At 45.9% G+C, this 15,819-nt stretch overlaps 1 protein-coding gene across 1 annotated transcript; it reads left to right on the top strand.

The window, feature by feature from the left end:
* Positions 1-2,892: 2,892 nt before the first annotated feature.
* On the top strand, positions 2,893-7,768 carry LOC148183327 (endogenous retrovirus group K member 8 Gag polyprotein-like). Its single transcript, XM_088061548.1, has one exon. It carries the CDS (start codon positions 2,893-2,895, stop codon positions 3,814-3,816), a length of 924 nt encoding a protein of 307 aa, XP_087917674.1. The 3' UTR covers positions 3,817-7,768.
* Positions 7,769-15,819: the final 8,051 nt, after the last annotated feature.

Here is a 15,819-nt window from a genome sequence, read left to right as displayed (position 1 = left end):
TTTGCAGGCTAAATGCCAACACAGATCTCCTTACTGCAGCGGTTCCAAATTTAGCTGAATTAATAATATCAATTCAAGAAAAGGCTCACTCATTTATGGCAACTATAGATGTCAAAGACATGTTCTTTATGATACCTATACGACCAGAAGACACAAACCGCTTTGCTTTTACTTGGGATGGTCAGCAATACACCTTCACCAGATTACCACAAGGGTACAAACACTCTCCCACCTTAGCCCACCGTGCTTTGGCACAAGAATTAGAAAAGATATCCAAACCTGAGGATATAGCTGTTTATCAATACATTGATGACATTCTTGTGGGAGGAGAAGAAAAGGAAGTAGTGGGGAAGGTTCAGCAAAAAATAATATCTCACTTGGAAAGCCTTGACTTACAAATCCCTTCAGAAAAAAATTCAGGAACCATCACAAGAAGTGAAGTTTTTGGGAATCTGGTGGAAGGGAGGTATGACATGTGTCCCACCTGATACCCTAACCACTTTAGATCAGATTAAAATGCCTGAATCTAAGAACTTCAACAAGCTTTAGGCTTTGTTAGTATTTTGGAGAAAACACATCCCAGATTTTTCAATAATTGCCAGACCTCTTTATGATTTGTTAAGAAAAGGGATGCAATGGGAATAGACCCCTTCTCAAGAAGAGGCATTGCAATTATTAATCTTTGAAGCAATAGCCTATCAAGCACTAGGCCCCATACATCCCACAGATCCTTTCCAAGTAGAATGGGGGTTTGCTGCTTCAGCACTGTCAGTACACATATGGCAATGGGATCTAGAGGGCCCTACAAGACCTGTTGGGTTTTTCTCCTGTGGCTTTAAAAATGCTGAGAAGAGATATACCACTTGGGAAAAGGGACTGTTTGTAGTCAGCATAGATCTCATAGAAGTGGAGAAAATTACACGACAAAAACCCATAGTACTGAGAGGCCCTTTCAAAGTCATAAAAACAGTTACTACTTATGGATGCTAAATCTGAACCAGAGTGCCTGTACAAATTACAGGCCGCATAGTTCCTCAGGCTTGCCTGAGAAAGTAGTCTGGGAAAAACATGAGAAGGAATTAAAACAATCCTCAGGGACACAAAACAGCCTTGCAGGTGTTGTTTTCTATTCCTTGTTTTCCTTGCAGGAGAAAGTCAGGGGGGTGGTGAGCCCCACTGACCAATGATGGTGTTGTAGCAGTTTACAAACCAATAAGAGTTTCCTTTCTGTACTTTCCACGTATCTGTCTATAAAACAGGCCTGGAGCAATAAACTAAGGCATTCTTCTGTTCTGACTCCCTTGAGAGTCTGTGTCGTTCTTTTCACCGTTCCTAATTAGAACGACATCTGGTGAGCGCCCGACGTGATGTGCAACCGACCCCCCGAGGTCTGGTGAGCTGACGTGAAGTGCATCTACTGACCCCCGAGGTTGGAAGGCAACCGACGTGAGGACATCTGCTAAACCCCTGAGGGTAAGCAGCGAGCGGGGGGGAAAAAATCACCAGCCCTTCCCCCTAGAGGGGTAAGTGGAAATTCTCCCGGGCTTTCCTGGAGAAAGCTGGTTTCTAACCAACGGGATAGTGGAGCCTGCCAGTGAGCGGGCTTGGAACGGCTTATCTTGGTGAAGCAGAGCTCAAAATCCCGGGTCTGAGCCAATAGCATTTGTATAATTGCATTCGCGAAGCCGCCAAGATAAAGTTCTCATAATGGGGAACTGTACTTCAGCTGATGAACAGCTTGCCTACCTTGCATGGCAGGAGGCCCTGCCCCACATGGGACTCGGTGTTTCTGAAGATGCCATGCGCACTTTATTTCAGTGGATAACAGAGCAAGGTTTTGCTGTGACTGTGGATAATGCCTTTGATCACGAGGTTTGGCTGTCGATAGGGGACCGTTTATGGTCTGAATTAACTGATGGAGATACCAGTGTGTGCAGCCTGGCAGCAACCTGGGGTGCGCTTTTTAAGGCGCTGGAACGGAGCCAGTCTGAGGACAGTGAGGCCGGGAAGGAAGACTTAGATGCCAGGAGTGCCTCTTTTGTACAAGATGAGAGACTGGGGGATGAGACCATGGATGAGTGGCATAGCGCTTCCTCGGAGCGGCCCGGGTCCCCGGAGGACTTGGGCCGCGGGCGGAAGCAGGCTGCGCGCCAGAAATCTCCCCCCCCAGGACCGGCGCTGCGAGCACCGCCGCCAGCGGCCGCGGGGGCTCCTCCCGCCCCCCCGCTGCCTTCCTTGGGGCCCGTGCCGGGGCCGGTGCCGCCCCGAGCCCGAGACCGATGCAGCTGTCCTGCCGCCATGGCCGAGGAGGGCTCCCTTGCCCCCCCGCTTCCCTCCGCGGGGCCCGTGCCGGGGCCGGTGCCGCCCCTCCACCGAGCCCGATGCGGCTGCTCCGCCGCCGTACCTGCTTTGGTCTCTGAGCGACGATCTGCACCGCCTGAAGCAGCCAGCCCGTCCGCCTCTTCCAGTGCCCGGAACGACCCGGCTGCGAGCCTGCCTTGGGACCATCTCGAGCCGTCCCCACCCCGTCCGGTAACCGCGTATCCGAAGCATCGGGGGCATTTTTGGGACGTGGTAAAACAGCAAGCTTTGGAAGTGGGGGATTGGGAGTTGCTCGAGAGGCTGGGGACACCCGGGACCGGGATTTTTAACACCGTTGGGGCTGGAGCGGGGGAGACGGAGGGAGGACCGGAAGTCACTTCGGCTTCTGATGACTGGGTCCGGCTGGGACGGGAAGTCCAAGGGGCACCCCGAGGGGCGGCCCAAGCCTTCCCTGTGTTTAAGGCTGCCCCAAATACGGGACAGGCTGACAGGCATGATGTGATGGCATGGAAGGTGGTATAGGATATACAGAGTAAAGTTGCACAGTACGGGCTCGGATCTCCCGAGGTTATGCAGATCATTAGGGTGATAGACACTGATCTGCTTGCTCCATTTGATATTAGGTACTTGGCTCAAGTCTTGTTCCAGCCTGTGCAATTTAAAGTTTTTGAAGATAATTGGAGACAGATGGCTCAGAAGGCTGCAGACGGAAATACGCGTCTGCCTGCACATGATCCCAGACATGGGGTCAGAGTAGAGGCCCTTATGGGTTTGGGTGAGTTTTCCAATCCTGATCTCCAGGCCCGTTGGGACCCTAGAGTCCTTGAGCAGGGACAAAAAATTGGTATTGGAGCACTGCTAAAGACTATGGAAACGGCTGCTCCCAGGGCACGATATGTGACAATCACTCAGGGTTTAAAGGAACCCTTCTTGCCATTTGTTGAAAAAATTGCAGCAGCCTTGGAGAAACAGGTTGAAGATGATAACCTGAGACAGCTTTTGTGTAAACAGCTAGCGAGAGATAATGCTAATGAAGACTGTAGGAAGATCATAGAGGCTCTCCCAGGAGACCCCTCGATACCAGAGATGGTCCGAGCCTGTGCCAAAGTGGGCTCTGTGGGGCACAAAATGTCTGCTCTGGCAGCTGCTCTAGTATCAAAACAACCAGGCTGCCAGGGTGGTTCCAGGAAGCAAAAGAATGCTCAGGGCAAGGCACGGCAGGTGCAGCAGAATAATAAAGGAAAAGGAAAGTTCTTGTGTGCTGGATGTCACAAGCTGGGTCATTTTGCTGATCAATGTAGATCTAGATATCATACCAATAGTCAGCTTTTGGGGGATTCGGGAAACGTGTACAAGAGCGCACGGGGGACCTGCGCTCTGACACAAGTGAGTTCCCAGGGCACAGTCCCCCCACAGGCCTACTCAGCCAGCTTAGAGGCAGCACCCAGGGGGCAGCAGGAGTGGATGTATACACCGCAACAACAGTTACATTAGATTCTAGTCATGCATATAAGGTTCCCCTGGATGCTTTTGGTCCTCTAGGTCAAGGCTTGAGTGTGCTGCTTGTGGGAAGATCTAGTGCAACCCTACAGGGGATTTTTGTACACCCAGGAGTCATTGATGCTGACTTTATGGGACAGATTTGTGCCCTGATTTCTACTCCTTTCCCCCCTGTTACCATCCCTGAAAAAACTCGCATTGCTCAACTTGTGCCTTTTAAGTCCTGAGTTCCTAGGACTGCTGATTGGACTCGCGGGGATGGTGGCTTTGGATCTACCGGACTGCCCCAAGTCCTTTGGTCTGCCTGTATCTCTACTCAGCGACCTCAAATGACGTGCACCCTGAGTCTGCCAACTGCCAGCCCGCCGCAAATTCAGCTTCGAGGTCTCATCGACACTGGGGCAGATGTGACGATCGTCTCCTTCTCTGCGTGGCCTCCGTCCTGGCCCTTGACTCCTATGGGTTCGGCCATTGAGGGATTGGGAGGTACCACGCAGACATTTGTGAGCCAGCGTCCCGTGCTGATCAAAAACCCAGAAGGGCAAACAGCTACGGTCCGGCCTTATGTCACTGCAGCCCCACTTAACCTCTGGGGGCGGGATGTTTTGGCAGCATGGGGGGTGCGGATTGGGACACATTTTTGATAGGGGCCACTGTGGCGAAGGGCACACAGCTTTCCATGCTGCCTTTACGGTGGCTGGTGACCAAACCCATCTGGGAAAACCAGTGGCCCCTGGCTAAAGAGAAATTGGTTGCCCTTCGTGAATTAGTCCAAGAACAGTTACAGCAGGGACACATTGAGCCTTCCACTAGTCCCTGGAACAATCCCATTTTTGTGATCAGGAAAAAATCTGGGAAGTGGAGATTGTTGCAGGATCTCCGCAAGATCAATGCAGTCATGGAAAGCATGGGGGCACTGCAGCCTGGCATGCCATCACCTACCATGCTTCCCATGGGGTGGAAAATCCTGATCCTTGATTTAAAGGATTGTTTTTTTACTATTCCATTGCATTCTGAGGACAAATGCAAGTTTGCTTTCACAGTACCTACGATCAACAACGCTGAACCCGTGCAGAGGTATCAATGGAAAGTTTTGCCACAGGGCTGCAAGAACAGCCTGACTATTTGTCAGTGGTATGTAGCTCAGGCCTTATCTGGAGTCCGTGAGCAGTTCCCTGAAGCTTATTGCTATCATTACATGGATGACATCCTGGTGGCAGCATCCACCCAGGATGAACTGCTGAGGATACAGCCCCAGCTGTTCGGAGCTCTGCGTTCTTATGGCCTGCAAGTAGCTCCGGAAAAAGTTCAGCAGCATCCTCCTTGGAAATACCTAGGAGTCAAAATCTTAGATCGAACCATTTACCATCAAGAGGTGCAATTCGTGGATTCTATCAAAACTCTGAATGATGCCCAAAAATTGATGGGTGTCATCACGTGATTGCGTCCTTACTTGGGGCTAACCACAGCACAGTTGTCCCCATTGTTCAATCTTTTGAAGGGGGACCCTGATCTGAATTCGCCTCGAGAGCTGACTCCTGAAGCGCAGCAAGTGCTGGAGGAGGTTCAGCAGGCTGTTTCTGCTCGGCAGGTTTATCAGGTGGATCCATCCATTGATATCACTGTTTTTATTACTTGTCCAGAGTCTCATCCTACAGGTATCATTGGCCAATGGAGTGAACAATGGTCTGATCCTTTGCACATTTTGGAATGGATCTTTCTGCCCCATCAACCGAAAAAGATGGCCCCCACAGTATTTGAATTGGTTGCTCAATTGATAATTAAATGCCGTCAGCGGTGTTTGCAGTTAATGGCAGCTGACCCTGGGAAAATTATCCTCCCAATATGGCGGGAGGAATTTGAATGGAGTCTGACCAACAGTGCCTCCTTACAGAGTGCGCTGCAAAACTTTTCAGGGCAGGTTGCTTATCATCTGCCCAGCCACAAACTGTTGCAATTAGCAGGGTCAGCTGAATTGTCCTTTCGGCAAAAAAGTAGTTGGGTGCTGGTGCAAGGACCCACCGTCTTCACTGACGGTTCAGGAAGAACGGGGAAAGCCATTGTTACATGGAAGGATGAGTCTGAGTGGCAAGTGCTGGAAGGCCATGAGTCAGGCTCAGCCCAGTTAGTCGAACTAAGGGCCGCAACCATGGCATTCCAGCGGTTTTCTCAGGTACCACTGAATTTAGTTACTGATTCTGCTTATGTAGCAGATCTCGCTAAGCATTTAGATTGTGTGCTCCTGAAAGAAGTTGATAATGAGCATCTGTTTCAGCTGCTGAAGTCTTTGTGGTGTGTAATCCAAGCTCGAGTTCACCCATATTACATTCTGCATATTCGGAGTCATACCAATCTACCAGGTTTCATAGCAGAAGGTAATGCCACGGCTGATAGGTTAGCTAACCCTGCTTGGGTAGCACCTCAGCCTCAGAAAATTGCACAAGCTAAGGCATCGCATGATTTTTTCCACCAAAGTGCACATACTTTGCAAAAACAGTTTCATTTAACACCGACTGAAGCTCGTGACATTGTCAGTTCTTGTGCTGACTGTCATGGACTTGCAGCACCTCTGCCAGCGGGGGTGAACCCCAGAGGGTTGAAAGCCCTGCAGCTTTGGCAGACAGATGTTACCCACATTGCTGAATTTGGCAGACTTAAGTATGTGCATGTGTCTGTTGACACCTTTTCATCTGCTATGTGGGCATCTGCTCACACCGGGGAAAAAAGTCGTGATGTTATTGCCCATTGGAAAATTGCATTTGCAGTCTTGGGCATACCTTCTTCTGTGAAAACTGACAATGGGCCTGCCTACGCCTCACAGAAGACACGACGATTTTTACAGTTATGGGGAGTTTCACACGTATTCGGTATCCCACATTCTCCCACTGGGCAGGCTATTGTCGAACGCGCTCATGGTACCCTGAAACGTGTTCTAGAAAAACAGAAAACGGGGATGGTTGGAGAAACTCCACACAGCCGGCTGGAGAAAGCCTTGTACACAATCAATCACCTCACAGTGCAAAAGAATTCGGATAACCCTGTCATTTTGAATCATTTTCTTTCATTGCAGTCCTCAGGCGAGGTGCACCTGCCTCGAGCGAAAGTTTGGGTGAGAGACCTAACCACCAACAAGTGGCAAGGCCCGTGCGAGCTCATCGCTTGGGGTCGCGGGTATGCATGCGTTTCCACAGATACTGGGGTACGGTGGGTACCTGCAAGGTGCGTTCGCCCTGATCTGCAGCACCAGAGGCCGAAGGCAGCCAACAGGCGACCCTCAGATGATGAGCAAGATACCGATCATCACTCAGATGGTCCTTCTACAAGCAGAGAGTGAACATTCTTACCTGTCGACAAGTTAGACTGTCAGTTAGAACAGACTAACAATGTTTTATTTGTTGTGTGTGTGTGTGTTAGTTTACTGAACTAGTTGTGTTAGAGTCAACCATCAAATCCTTGCAAAGAGAACAATCCTTAAACATCAAAACATAAGCCAAAATTCTAGATCAGCATCCATTCCAAGTTCTGTTAAAAGAAAACTCTTGTGCTGTGTTTGTTCTCTCTCCTGCAAGGGCCCAGCAGGACGTGATAAACACTGCCTTTTTATTTTTTTCTGACAAAAGGGGTGAATTATGGATGCTAAATCTGAACCAGAGTGCCTGTACAAATTACAGGACGCATAGTTCCTCAGGCTTGCCTGAGAAAGTAGTCTGGGAAAAACATGAGAAGGAATTAAAACAATCCTCAGGGACACAAAACAGCCTTGCAGGTGTTGTTTTCTATTCCTTGTTTTCCTTGCAGGAGAAAGTCAGGGGGGTGGTGAGCCCCACTGACCAATGATGGTGTTGTAGCAGTTTACCAACCAATAAGAGTTTCCTTTCTGTACTTTCCACGTATCTGTCTATAAAACAGGCCTGGAGCAATAAACTAAGGCATTCTTCTGTTCTGACTCCCTTGAGAGTCTGTGTCGTTCTTTTTGCCGTTCCTAATTAGAACGACAACTACTGGGACTCCCTTTCTAACAGAGTGGCAGAGACGGCTTCAGTGAGAAAATGGTATGCCCAGACTGAATATTACTGTAACATCTTTTCAATAACAGAAGGAGCTATAAAAAATCTGGCCATACAAGAAACTGAGAGCTTGGCTGATGGCCACAAAAAAACTGTTTCTGTAATGAAAGTAGCCCCTCCTTTCTCCCCCAAAAAATCAACAAACTCTTGGTTCACAGATGCTTCTGCTAAGCGAGAAGGAAAGGTATGGAGGTACCGGGCAGTAGCTCTTCACACTTCCTCAGGTGAACAAATAGTTACTGAAGGAGAAGGTAGTGCACAAGTCAGTGAATTAATAGCTGTTTGGAGTGTTTTCAAACGCGAGGCACAGAATACCTCTGTAGTTTATATTTACACTGACTCTTATGCTGTGTTTAAGGGATGCACAGTGGCTTTCATTTTGGCAACAAAATGATTGGGAAGTAAATAGGATTCCAGTGTGGCAGAAGGAAAAGTGGCAAGAAATTTTAAGCATTGCAACCCAAGGAAATTTTGCTGTAGGATGGGTGGCTTCGCACCAAAAAAGTGGGGATTCAGCTGGTGATTGGAACAATGTAGTTGATGAGTTAGCAAGAATAAGTCCCCTAAAGGAGGAACCTGTTACAGATGACTGGGATCACTTATTAGAGTGGCTGCATGTAAAAAGACAACACACAGGTGTAAAGGATTTGTATAAAGAAGCTTTTGCCTGCAGTTGGTCTGTTTCCAGAGAAATGTGCAAAACATGTATATCAGCCTGTGAGCAATGCAGCAAATGGCTAGAAAGACACCCTTTGAAAGATGACCCTTTGCACTTAAGAACAGGCAAAGGACTTTGGGAAGCATGGCAAGTCGATTATATCTGCCCTTTCAAACAGTCAGGAGGTAAACACTTTGTGCTGGTAGGAGTAGAAATTGTGTCTGGGTTAGTTCAAGCTGATGCCTTTAAAAGAGCCACTGGTGACAACACTGTTAAGGCCTTACAAGGATGGTTTGGAACTTTCCCAAAACCGCAGGAAATTCAATCTGATAATGGTTCTCACTTTACTGCTAAAATTGTGCAAGATTGGGCAAAGGGTGAGGGAATTTAGTGGACCTTCCACACCCCTTACTACCCTCAAGCTAATGGGATTGTAGAAAGAACCAATGGTCTCCTTAAGCGACTCCTGAAACCCCATGAGGGGAATTGGGATGTTTGGTTAAGAGAAGCTGTGAAAACTATTAATGACAGATGGGGAGTAAATGGGTGTCCCAAAATCACTGCTTTTTGTCCAAAAGCTCCTAACATCATTCCTACATCATGGGGACAAGTTGATTCTAAGAATCCAGCACACTACCCTGGTCAGCCAGTTTTGGTGGACCTCCCCACAGTAGGGGAAGTGCCACTGATACTGAAAGTTCCTTTGAACAAGTATGCGTGGGTAGCATCTGATGCCTTGGGGAAGGAGCATTAGATAAACACACACTGGATAATTCCTTCATTTCAATCTCCTGCCCTTATGTGGCAGAATTTGTTGTTTCTTTTATTTTTACAGAAGAACTCTGAGGGACATGAAGATTAAATAAGCCATGATAACACTACTGATCCTTATTTCATCCTGCTGCATGTAAGAGACGGTCCAAAGATTCCCTCATCTGTCTCACAACCGTCTCAAGGACAGAGACTGAGACCCTGAATATCACAAGGGACTTGGTTTGGGGGTTTGGGCCTAGCTGAGATGGATGTTTGCTAAGTGATTGTTTGCAGGTGGTTGCATGGTACACTGCTCTCATTCCTGCTGGTGAGCAGAGGCTTGGTAACCTGCGCAACGGGTTTTCCACGACTCATGGCTCTCATTCCTACTGGTGAGCAGAGGCTTGTGCGTGGTACCCTGTGCAATGGGTTTTCCACAACACCTTGCCCTCGTTCCTGCTGGTGAGCAAAGACTTGCAAGACATGGATCGCTCTGTACCCTACACCTGCTCCCTGCGCAATGGAATTCATCACAATGATCATCAATCTCATCTGGTTTTGGCCCTGAGCCCCTCGCTTTGCAAAAGGCTATAAAATTATACCCCAAACTTACCTTCCTTTGAGATCTCCCCAACGGACAGAAGACTCTGCGTCGTTGGACGGCTGAGTGGACTTCGACGTTGGTAGCTATAATCCCCTTACTCTCTTTTCCTTATGCTTTGCTTTCTCCTCTTTTCTCTCTATTGCATATTAGTGCTGATGAGCACTCAATAAAGTGTGTTTTGCTGTTTAAGTCCTTGGTTTGCTGATAATCTTTTGTACTCTAAGACCGACTAAAAGAACCACATCACGAATCCCACCTTGCGGATCATGACACTGCAATACCATGGCCAAAACTCAACTGAGTGACCATGGTCTGAAGCTGTCATCAGCAACTATATTGTAGGACACTACCCCAGAGATCGTCAGAAAAATCTAGCAACCATAGTACTGCATGATTCTGATGTGTACTGTTTGGGTGACTGGGGGTGGGATCGGAAGGATTGGGTTAGAGTGCTAACAGGAACAATTGGTGAGGAAATTAAGATAGGATGTAGGAAAATAGAAAAATCTCGTTATGAGAAAGCCTCCACCATTACAGTTGCTGGTAACCTTTTTGAACCAAATGCAACCAGCAGTTTGCACCCCAACATTTCAGCAGAATATTGTCCCATGGAAGACTGGAGATGTGACAAATATGATCCCCTCATATTGTGTTGCCGCCAGAAGAACATTGGAAACTACACACTAGATCCTAGCACCAACAATGTTGAAATCACGAAGCTCTGCAAAAAGGAACCCAATGACTGCTGGTACAATTTCACCTTGACTAGACCAGATTATATGATTTACAATTGGCAAAATAACCCAGTTAATCAATCAGGATTTGCAGGTTTAGTTCACAGGTTTAAAATAAATGCTGTAGCAAGGCCTATATTAAGTGTAATAATCACATATCATGGTGTGAACACCCCTTTTGTGCTGAATGACAAAACTAACATTTTCCTGTCTTTTATGTTAACTCAAGGTGATGATGTTTCAATACGCTGCAGACTGAGTACCGGATCCCACACTGAACCCGTACACAGTCATGTCACCGGATCTTGTGGCCAGGTTATATCTTGTCAAACTCGGAGTCAGGATTGTTGGCTGAATTTAACAGCTGTACAATTGTCCTCTAAAGATGTGTGTGGTAAAAACAATACCAAATACTGGGGAGAGCTTAATGTTCATGTTGTAATACCTACCACCCAACCACCGATTAAATTGACACCAAGGATTTTTGAGATTGGACCATATATAATCGGGAAAACTGGCCAACAGAAGATATTATTTAATTCGGCATGGTCTCTCAAACAAGTCAAATTGCTAATGCAGAACAATGTCTCAGAGATTCAGCCAGCTTGTTCACCTTTTTTGCAGACTTCCTTTGAGGGGTGGACAACCTGGTTGCAAAAACGCAATCCCTTTCATAAATGAATGACAAGAGATATAACCGGTTTTGTGGGATCAGGACTAGGAATTTTGAATAGTATTGATTCAGAAGTATTAATGAATAAATGGCTGCTGTAACTAAAGATTTGACCAAAATACAACAACCACTGAAGTCATCTTTGACAGCTTTGGGAACCCAACAGTGGTTGCTGTTAAACATATTGCCAAATTGAGAAAAGGTAAATGTGAATGATCACAAATTGATAATTGACGCCCTTGGTGCTACACAAAACAATGTTTCTCTGGCTCTTAGCTGTGTTCAAGACCAATTGTGGATGCAGTCAGTTGCTGCATCAATTATCAGACAGGGCAAAGAAGGCACCTTTCCTACCGAGATGCCAATAATTTTGAAAAAGAATTTAAATCTTGGTGAAATTTGGTGAATTTTACCTATGACCCCACCACAAACACAGCCACAGCTTTTGTGTTGACAATACATAATGCTTCAGTACATTCAGTATTTCCTATCATTGCACTGGGGCTGAATCATGACGGAGCTATTCTCTATCCTTTAGAGCATAGGGAATGGGCCCGTCAGACTGGTGGGAGATGGCAAACTGTTGCTTTAGAAAACTGTATTATCTGGGAACAACAAGGGTTTATTTGTGAAGGTAATGCAATCAAAACTCAAGACATTTGTTTACACACAGAACAGAATACCTGTCATTTTGAAATCTATCCTAATGAGACTTCTGAAACAGTGCTTGTGTATATAGGCAATGGATGTATATGGTTGAGAACTGCTTGTGATAGTATACTTGTAGAAAACATAGTAGTGAATACTAAGAATCATTCAAATTTTTGTGTATGCAATTTTACTGATATTGTAGGTTGTGACTTTTCTTATTTAGCTCCAGTTACTTCATATTATCTTTTGCAGTTTAATTATACTTTGATTCATCATTTAGTGCCTGCTCCAATTGGAATGAACTTTACTCTGGTGAGGCAATTGTTGCTTCACCAGGATTTAATCGAAATTTTGGAAAAGATCAAAAAGGATGGACAAAAGACCTTAGTTATGGTTCATCACAATGTAAAAGAAATACACTGTGTTTTGGAAAGAGTAAGGAACGATGCTGAACATGAGTGGTGGGACACTTTCTGGGTGGTCACCAACTGCTACAGGTGTTTTGAACAAATTGTGTCATCCCATCATTATCCTCTTGGTTTTAGTTTTACTTGGTTTTGTTCTATCAGCAATGTTGTACATCATGAATCGGAGAATGATGAAGTGGTTGACACAGTTGACTTCCATAATGAATGCACACAATATGGTTGGTGCTTTACGTGTTGCTGATACCCCTAAGGTTATTGACACTCGACGAACTACGCAGGCACTACAATAAGTAATTGGCCGTTGTGACTATGAGGTTAATAATTTTATTATGTTGTATTTTAGAATGAAATTGATTGTTTTATGATAAGAAACCAATATGTAAGACTTAATTGAAATTATATATATTGATTAGTTTTTCTTTTGAAATCAATATATTGATTTTTGTTGGTTTTGTTTTTTCTTTTTCCTTTTTCTGTCCCTTATCTTTTCCCTACTACCTGTCACTGTTTTTCCGGGATACACTACCAGATGTAACGAGTCCTGAAGACTTCAACAGAAGAATTTTGCAGCAGCACTATGACATTGTGCAGAAAGACCTCACTTGATGACGATCATGAGCCACAGGGTGGCTCAGTCGTTCCTCATAGGGTTTGTGTTCCAAGCCCCTCACCAGCCATGTCTCCCTCCTCGCACCTCAACTTCCTTCCAAAACTGAGGGGCCCAGGACTGGACACAGTACTCAAGGTGCACCCTCACCAGTGCCAAGTATAGGGGGAGAATGACCTCCCTGCTCCTGCTGGCCACACTATTCTTGATACAGGCCAGGATGCCGTTGGCCTTCTTCGCCATGCAGTAGCTAGTGCATCAACATCGGGGAAAGCCCTGAGTGCCTACGCACAGACTGCCTGATTAAATAGTTTGTGTGGTCATCCCTCCTCTCAGATCTCCAGTCATTGGGGGCTAATCCTCACTGTCATTGTTTTCTTTATGTTAAGCTGTTTCTGTGCCTTCACTCGCCACAGGTGGTGTGGAAGACAACATGAAAGTGACAATTTGGTTAAGAGATTGGATTACACCATTAGAATGTTTCTCTCAATTATCTTACCTTTGTATTGTCAGTTAGGGGTGGGCCAAAAGTGGGAAAATAATTTTTTAACCATAGGAGAAGTAGCAAAAACCATTAACCTTAGCAATTGTTGGGACTGCGGAGGGCCAGGAGGATCTAAAAACTGGCCATGGGTGGCCAGCCCAGTCAAGCCTAAATGGTGGGTAAGCACCCTGGTTGAGGTCCATAATGGAACAAAATTTTAGGATGAAGAAGGAAGTCCATGGTGGCTTCATTCTTCTGAAAGAGGCATATATTATCTAAATAAAACAGGAAGCATATACGGTGGAAAAGGTGTTTGTGACTGGACTTTATCTTTGGGTTTAGATTGTTGGACCCCCAACTTCCCTCCTTATGATTGTTCCAGATATTGAGGCAGATGGAATCAAACACATGTTAAGCTCACTAATGGTAGCTGGGTAAGGTGTTCCTTCTATAATCAAAAGGATTTTGAAGGCTGTAAAGCAGTGGGGAAGGATAAGTTTTTTGACCCCTTATTTTTAAGCTGCCCCGAGATAATTCCACAAGTAAGACACCTGTTGTCTGTGACTATCAGTGGAAATGGCAACACTGGAAGGGAACTCAAACCCTTTTTACTAGGTTCTGGTTCAGATCTAACAAAACAGATCTGGGATATAACGGTAGGTGGAAACCTCATGTGGGAGCTTGGAAATGCAAATATTGTGATTCTTATGGCAAGGCAACTATTGTTGGGGGACCACTAGGCCCTGGAAGCAAGCTGTATTTTGACCCACGAGTTGATGATATAAATTGAAAAGGTCCCTTGCCAATGGGACCTGGGCTTTAAAAAGGCATTACTGGATTTGTGGCCAATATGCTTACCGCAGGTTACCCCCAAACTGGTCAGAGATGTGTTATGTAGGGTATATTAGACCATTGTTCATTTTGCTACCACAAGTTCAGGGAAATCAGTTAAGAATCAAGATATATGACAATCTAATGAGATAAAAAACGGTCAATTGATGCATTCCTGGCTGGAGGGAGCTCCAAAAAGTGGAGCAAAGTTGAAGAAGCAAACCTGAGCGAATCATACAACGGTTTTGACCAGCGCCTGGAAATCCAAAAAAATCAATATCAGGTGCCAGAGAACCCATTTATGATTTAAATTGGATAATTAGGTTACAAGTTGTCTTTGAAATAATAACCAACCAGACAGCTACAGCTTTTGACCTTCTTGCCGACCAGTCCACTCAGATGAAGAATATGGTATTTCAACATTGGATGGTATTAGATTATCTATTAGCAGTAGAAGGGGGAGTGTGTGGCAAATTAAATGACTCAAACTGCTGTTTGCAAATAGATGACAATGGAAAGGTGGTAAAATAGATAACCAAAGGAATAAGGAAGTTAGCTCATGTACCGGTCCAAATGTAGAATGGATGGGACTGGGGTATGTTTTCATGGTTGCTTGTGGACTATGGGTTAAACTGTGGAGGAAGCCCTGTCCTCCGACAGGCTCCCTCCCTGGAGATCTGTCCCCTAAGATAAGACAAAACCGCCTAGTCATGGTGACTAAGCTATGGACCCCTTCCTGCTTCAGGACCCCATGTTTTCTCCCTGTTAACTATTGGTCATCTTATCCCAGTCTCAGACCACTGGTCCCCTTCCCAGTTCTCCCCTTCCCTATAAAAACCCCAGCTTTTCCACAGTTCAGTGGTTAGATCATCACTGGCCCCTTCGCTGAAGCCTGCAATAAAGGACCCTGCGGAACACCACATGGTCTTCCCGTCTCTTGTCTATGCGCGGCTGGGGTAACCCTTGAACGGTGCTGGCTGAGCTGATCACTGCAAGAGCAGAAATCACTTTGTAAAAGAGCTGATCACTCAAGCCTCTGCCTACACTCCTAAGGGTTATCCCTGGCTGGAAACTTCCTGGAACCCCTCGGACAGTGGCTTCTTTCCCGGGATGCCTATCTGGGCTTGATGCCGGCAGAACTAGGGGTCGGAGAGATCCCCAGACCCAGTCGCAACATTAAACAAATGCTTTTTTTCCTCTTATGTGCTGTAGAAACTCTAATCTTTTTACCATGCATGATCCCTTGCTTAGTGCAACTTATTCAACATGTGATCAAGGGGATGGAGGTAATAGCCATGCCTACAGATCCAGAAATGGCTACAAAAGGACGGAAAATGATGTCACTGCAAATAATTGCAAAACCAAAAAAGACCCTGTCGTGGTTTTAAAGCAGTAACTAAAAAATCACTAGAAAACTTACTTATTTCTTGCTGTGAGATATGGATTAGGACAAGAGCAAAACAGGCTTAAAACTTAAAAGGAACCAAGAAAGTTTATTAACAAAAAC

Source organism: Pseudopodoces humilis, chromosome 12 (assembly GCF_049639895.1).
Source record: "Pseudopodoces humilis isolate 2021_Gansu_Grassland_sample_001 chromosome 12, ASM4963989v1, whole genome shotgun sequence".
NCBI lineage: Eukaryota > Metazoa > Chordata > Aves > Passeriformes > Paridae > Pseudopodoces > Pseudopodoces humilis.
The sequence above is the reverse complement of the archived record's forward strand: the minus strand, read 5'-3'. Positions and strand labels throughout refer to the sequence as shown.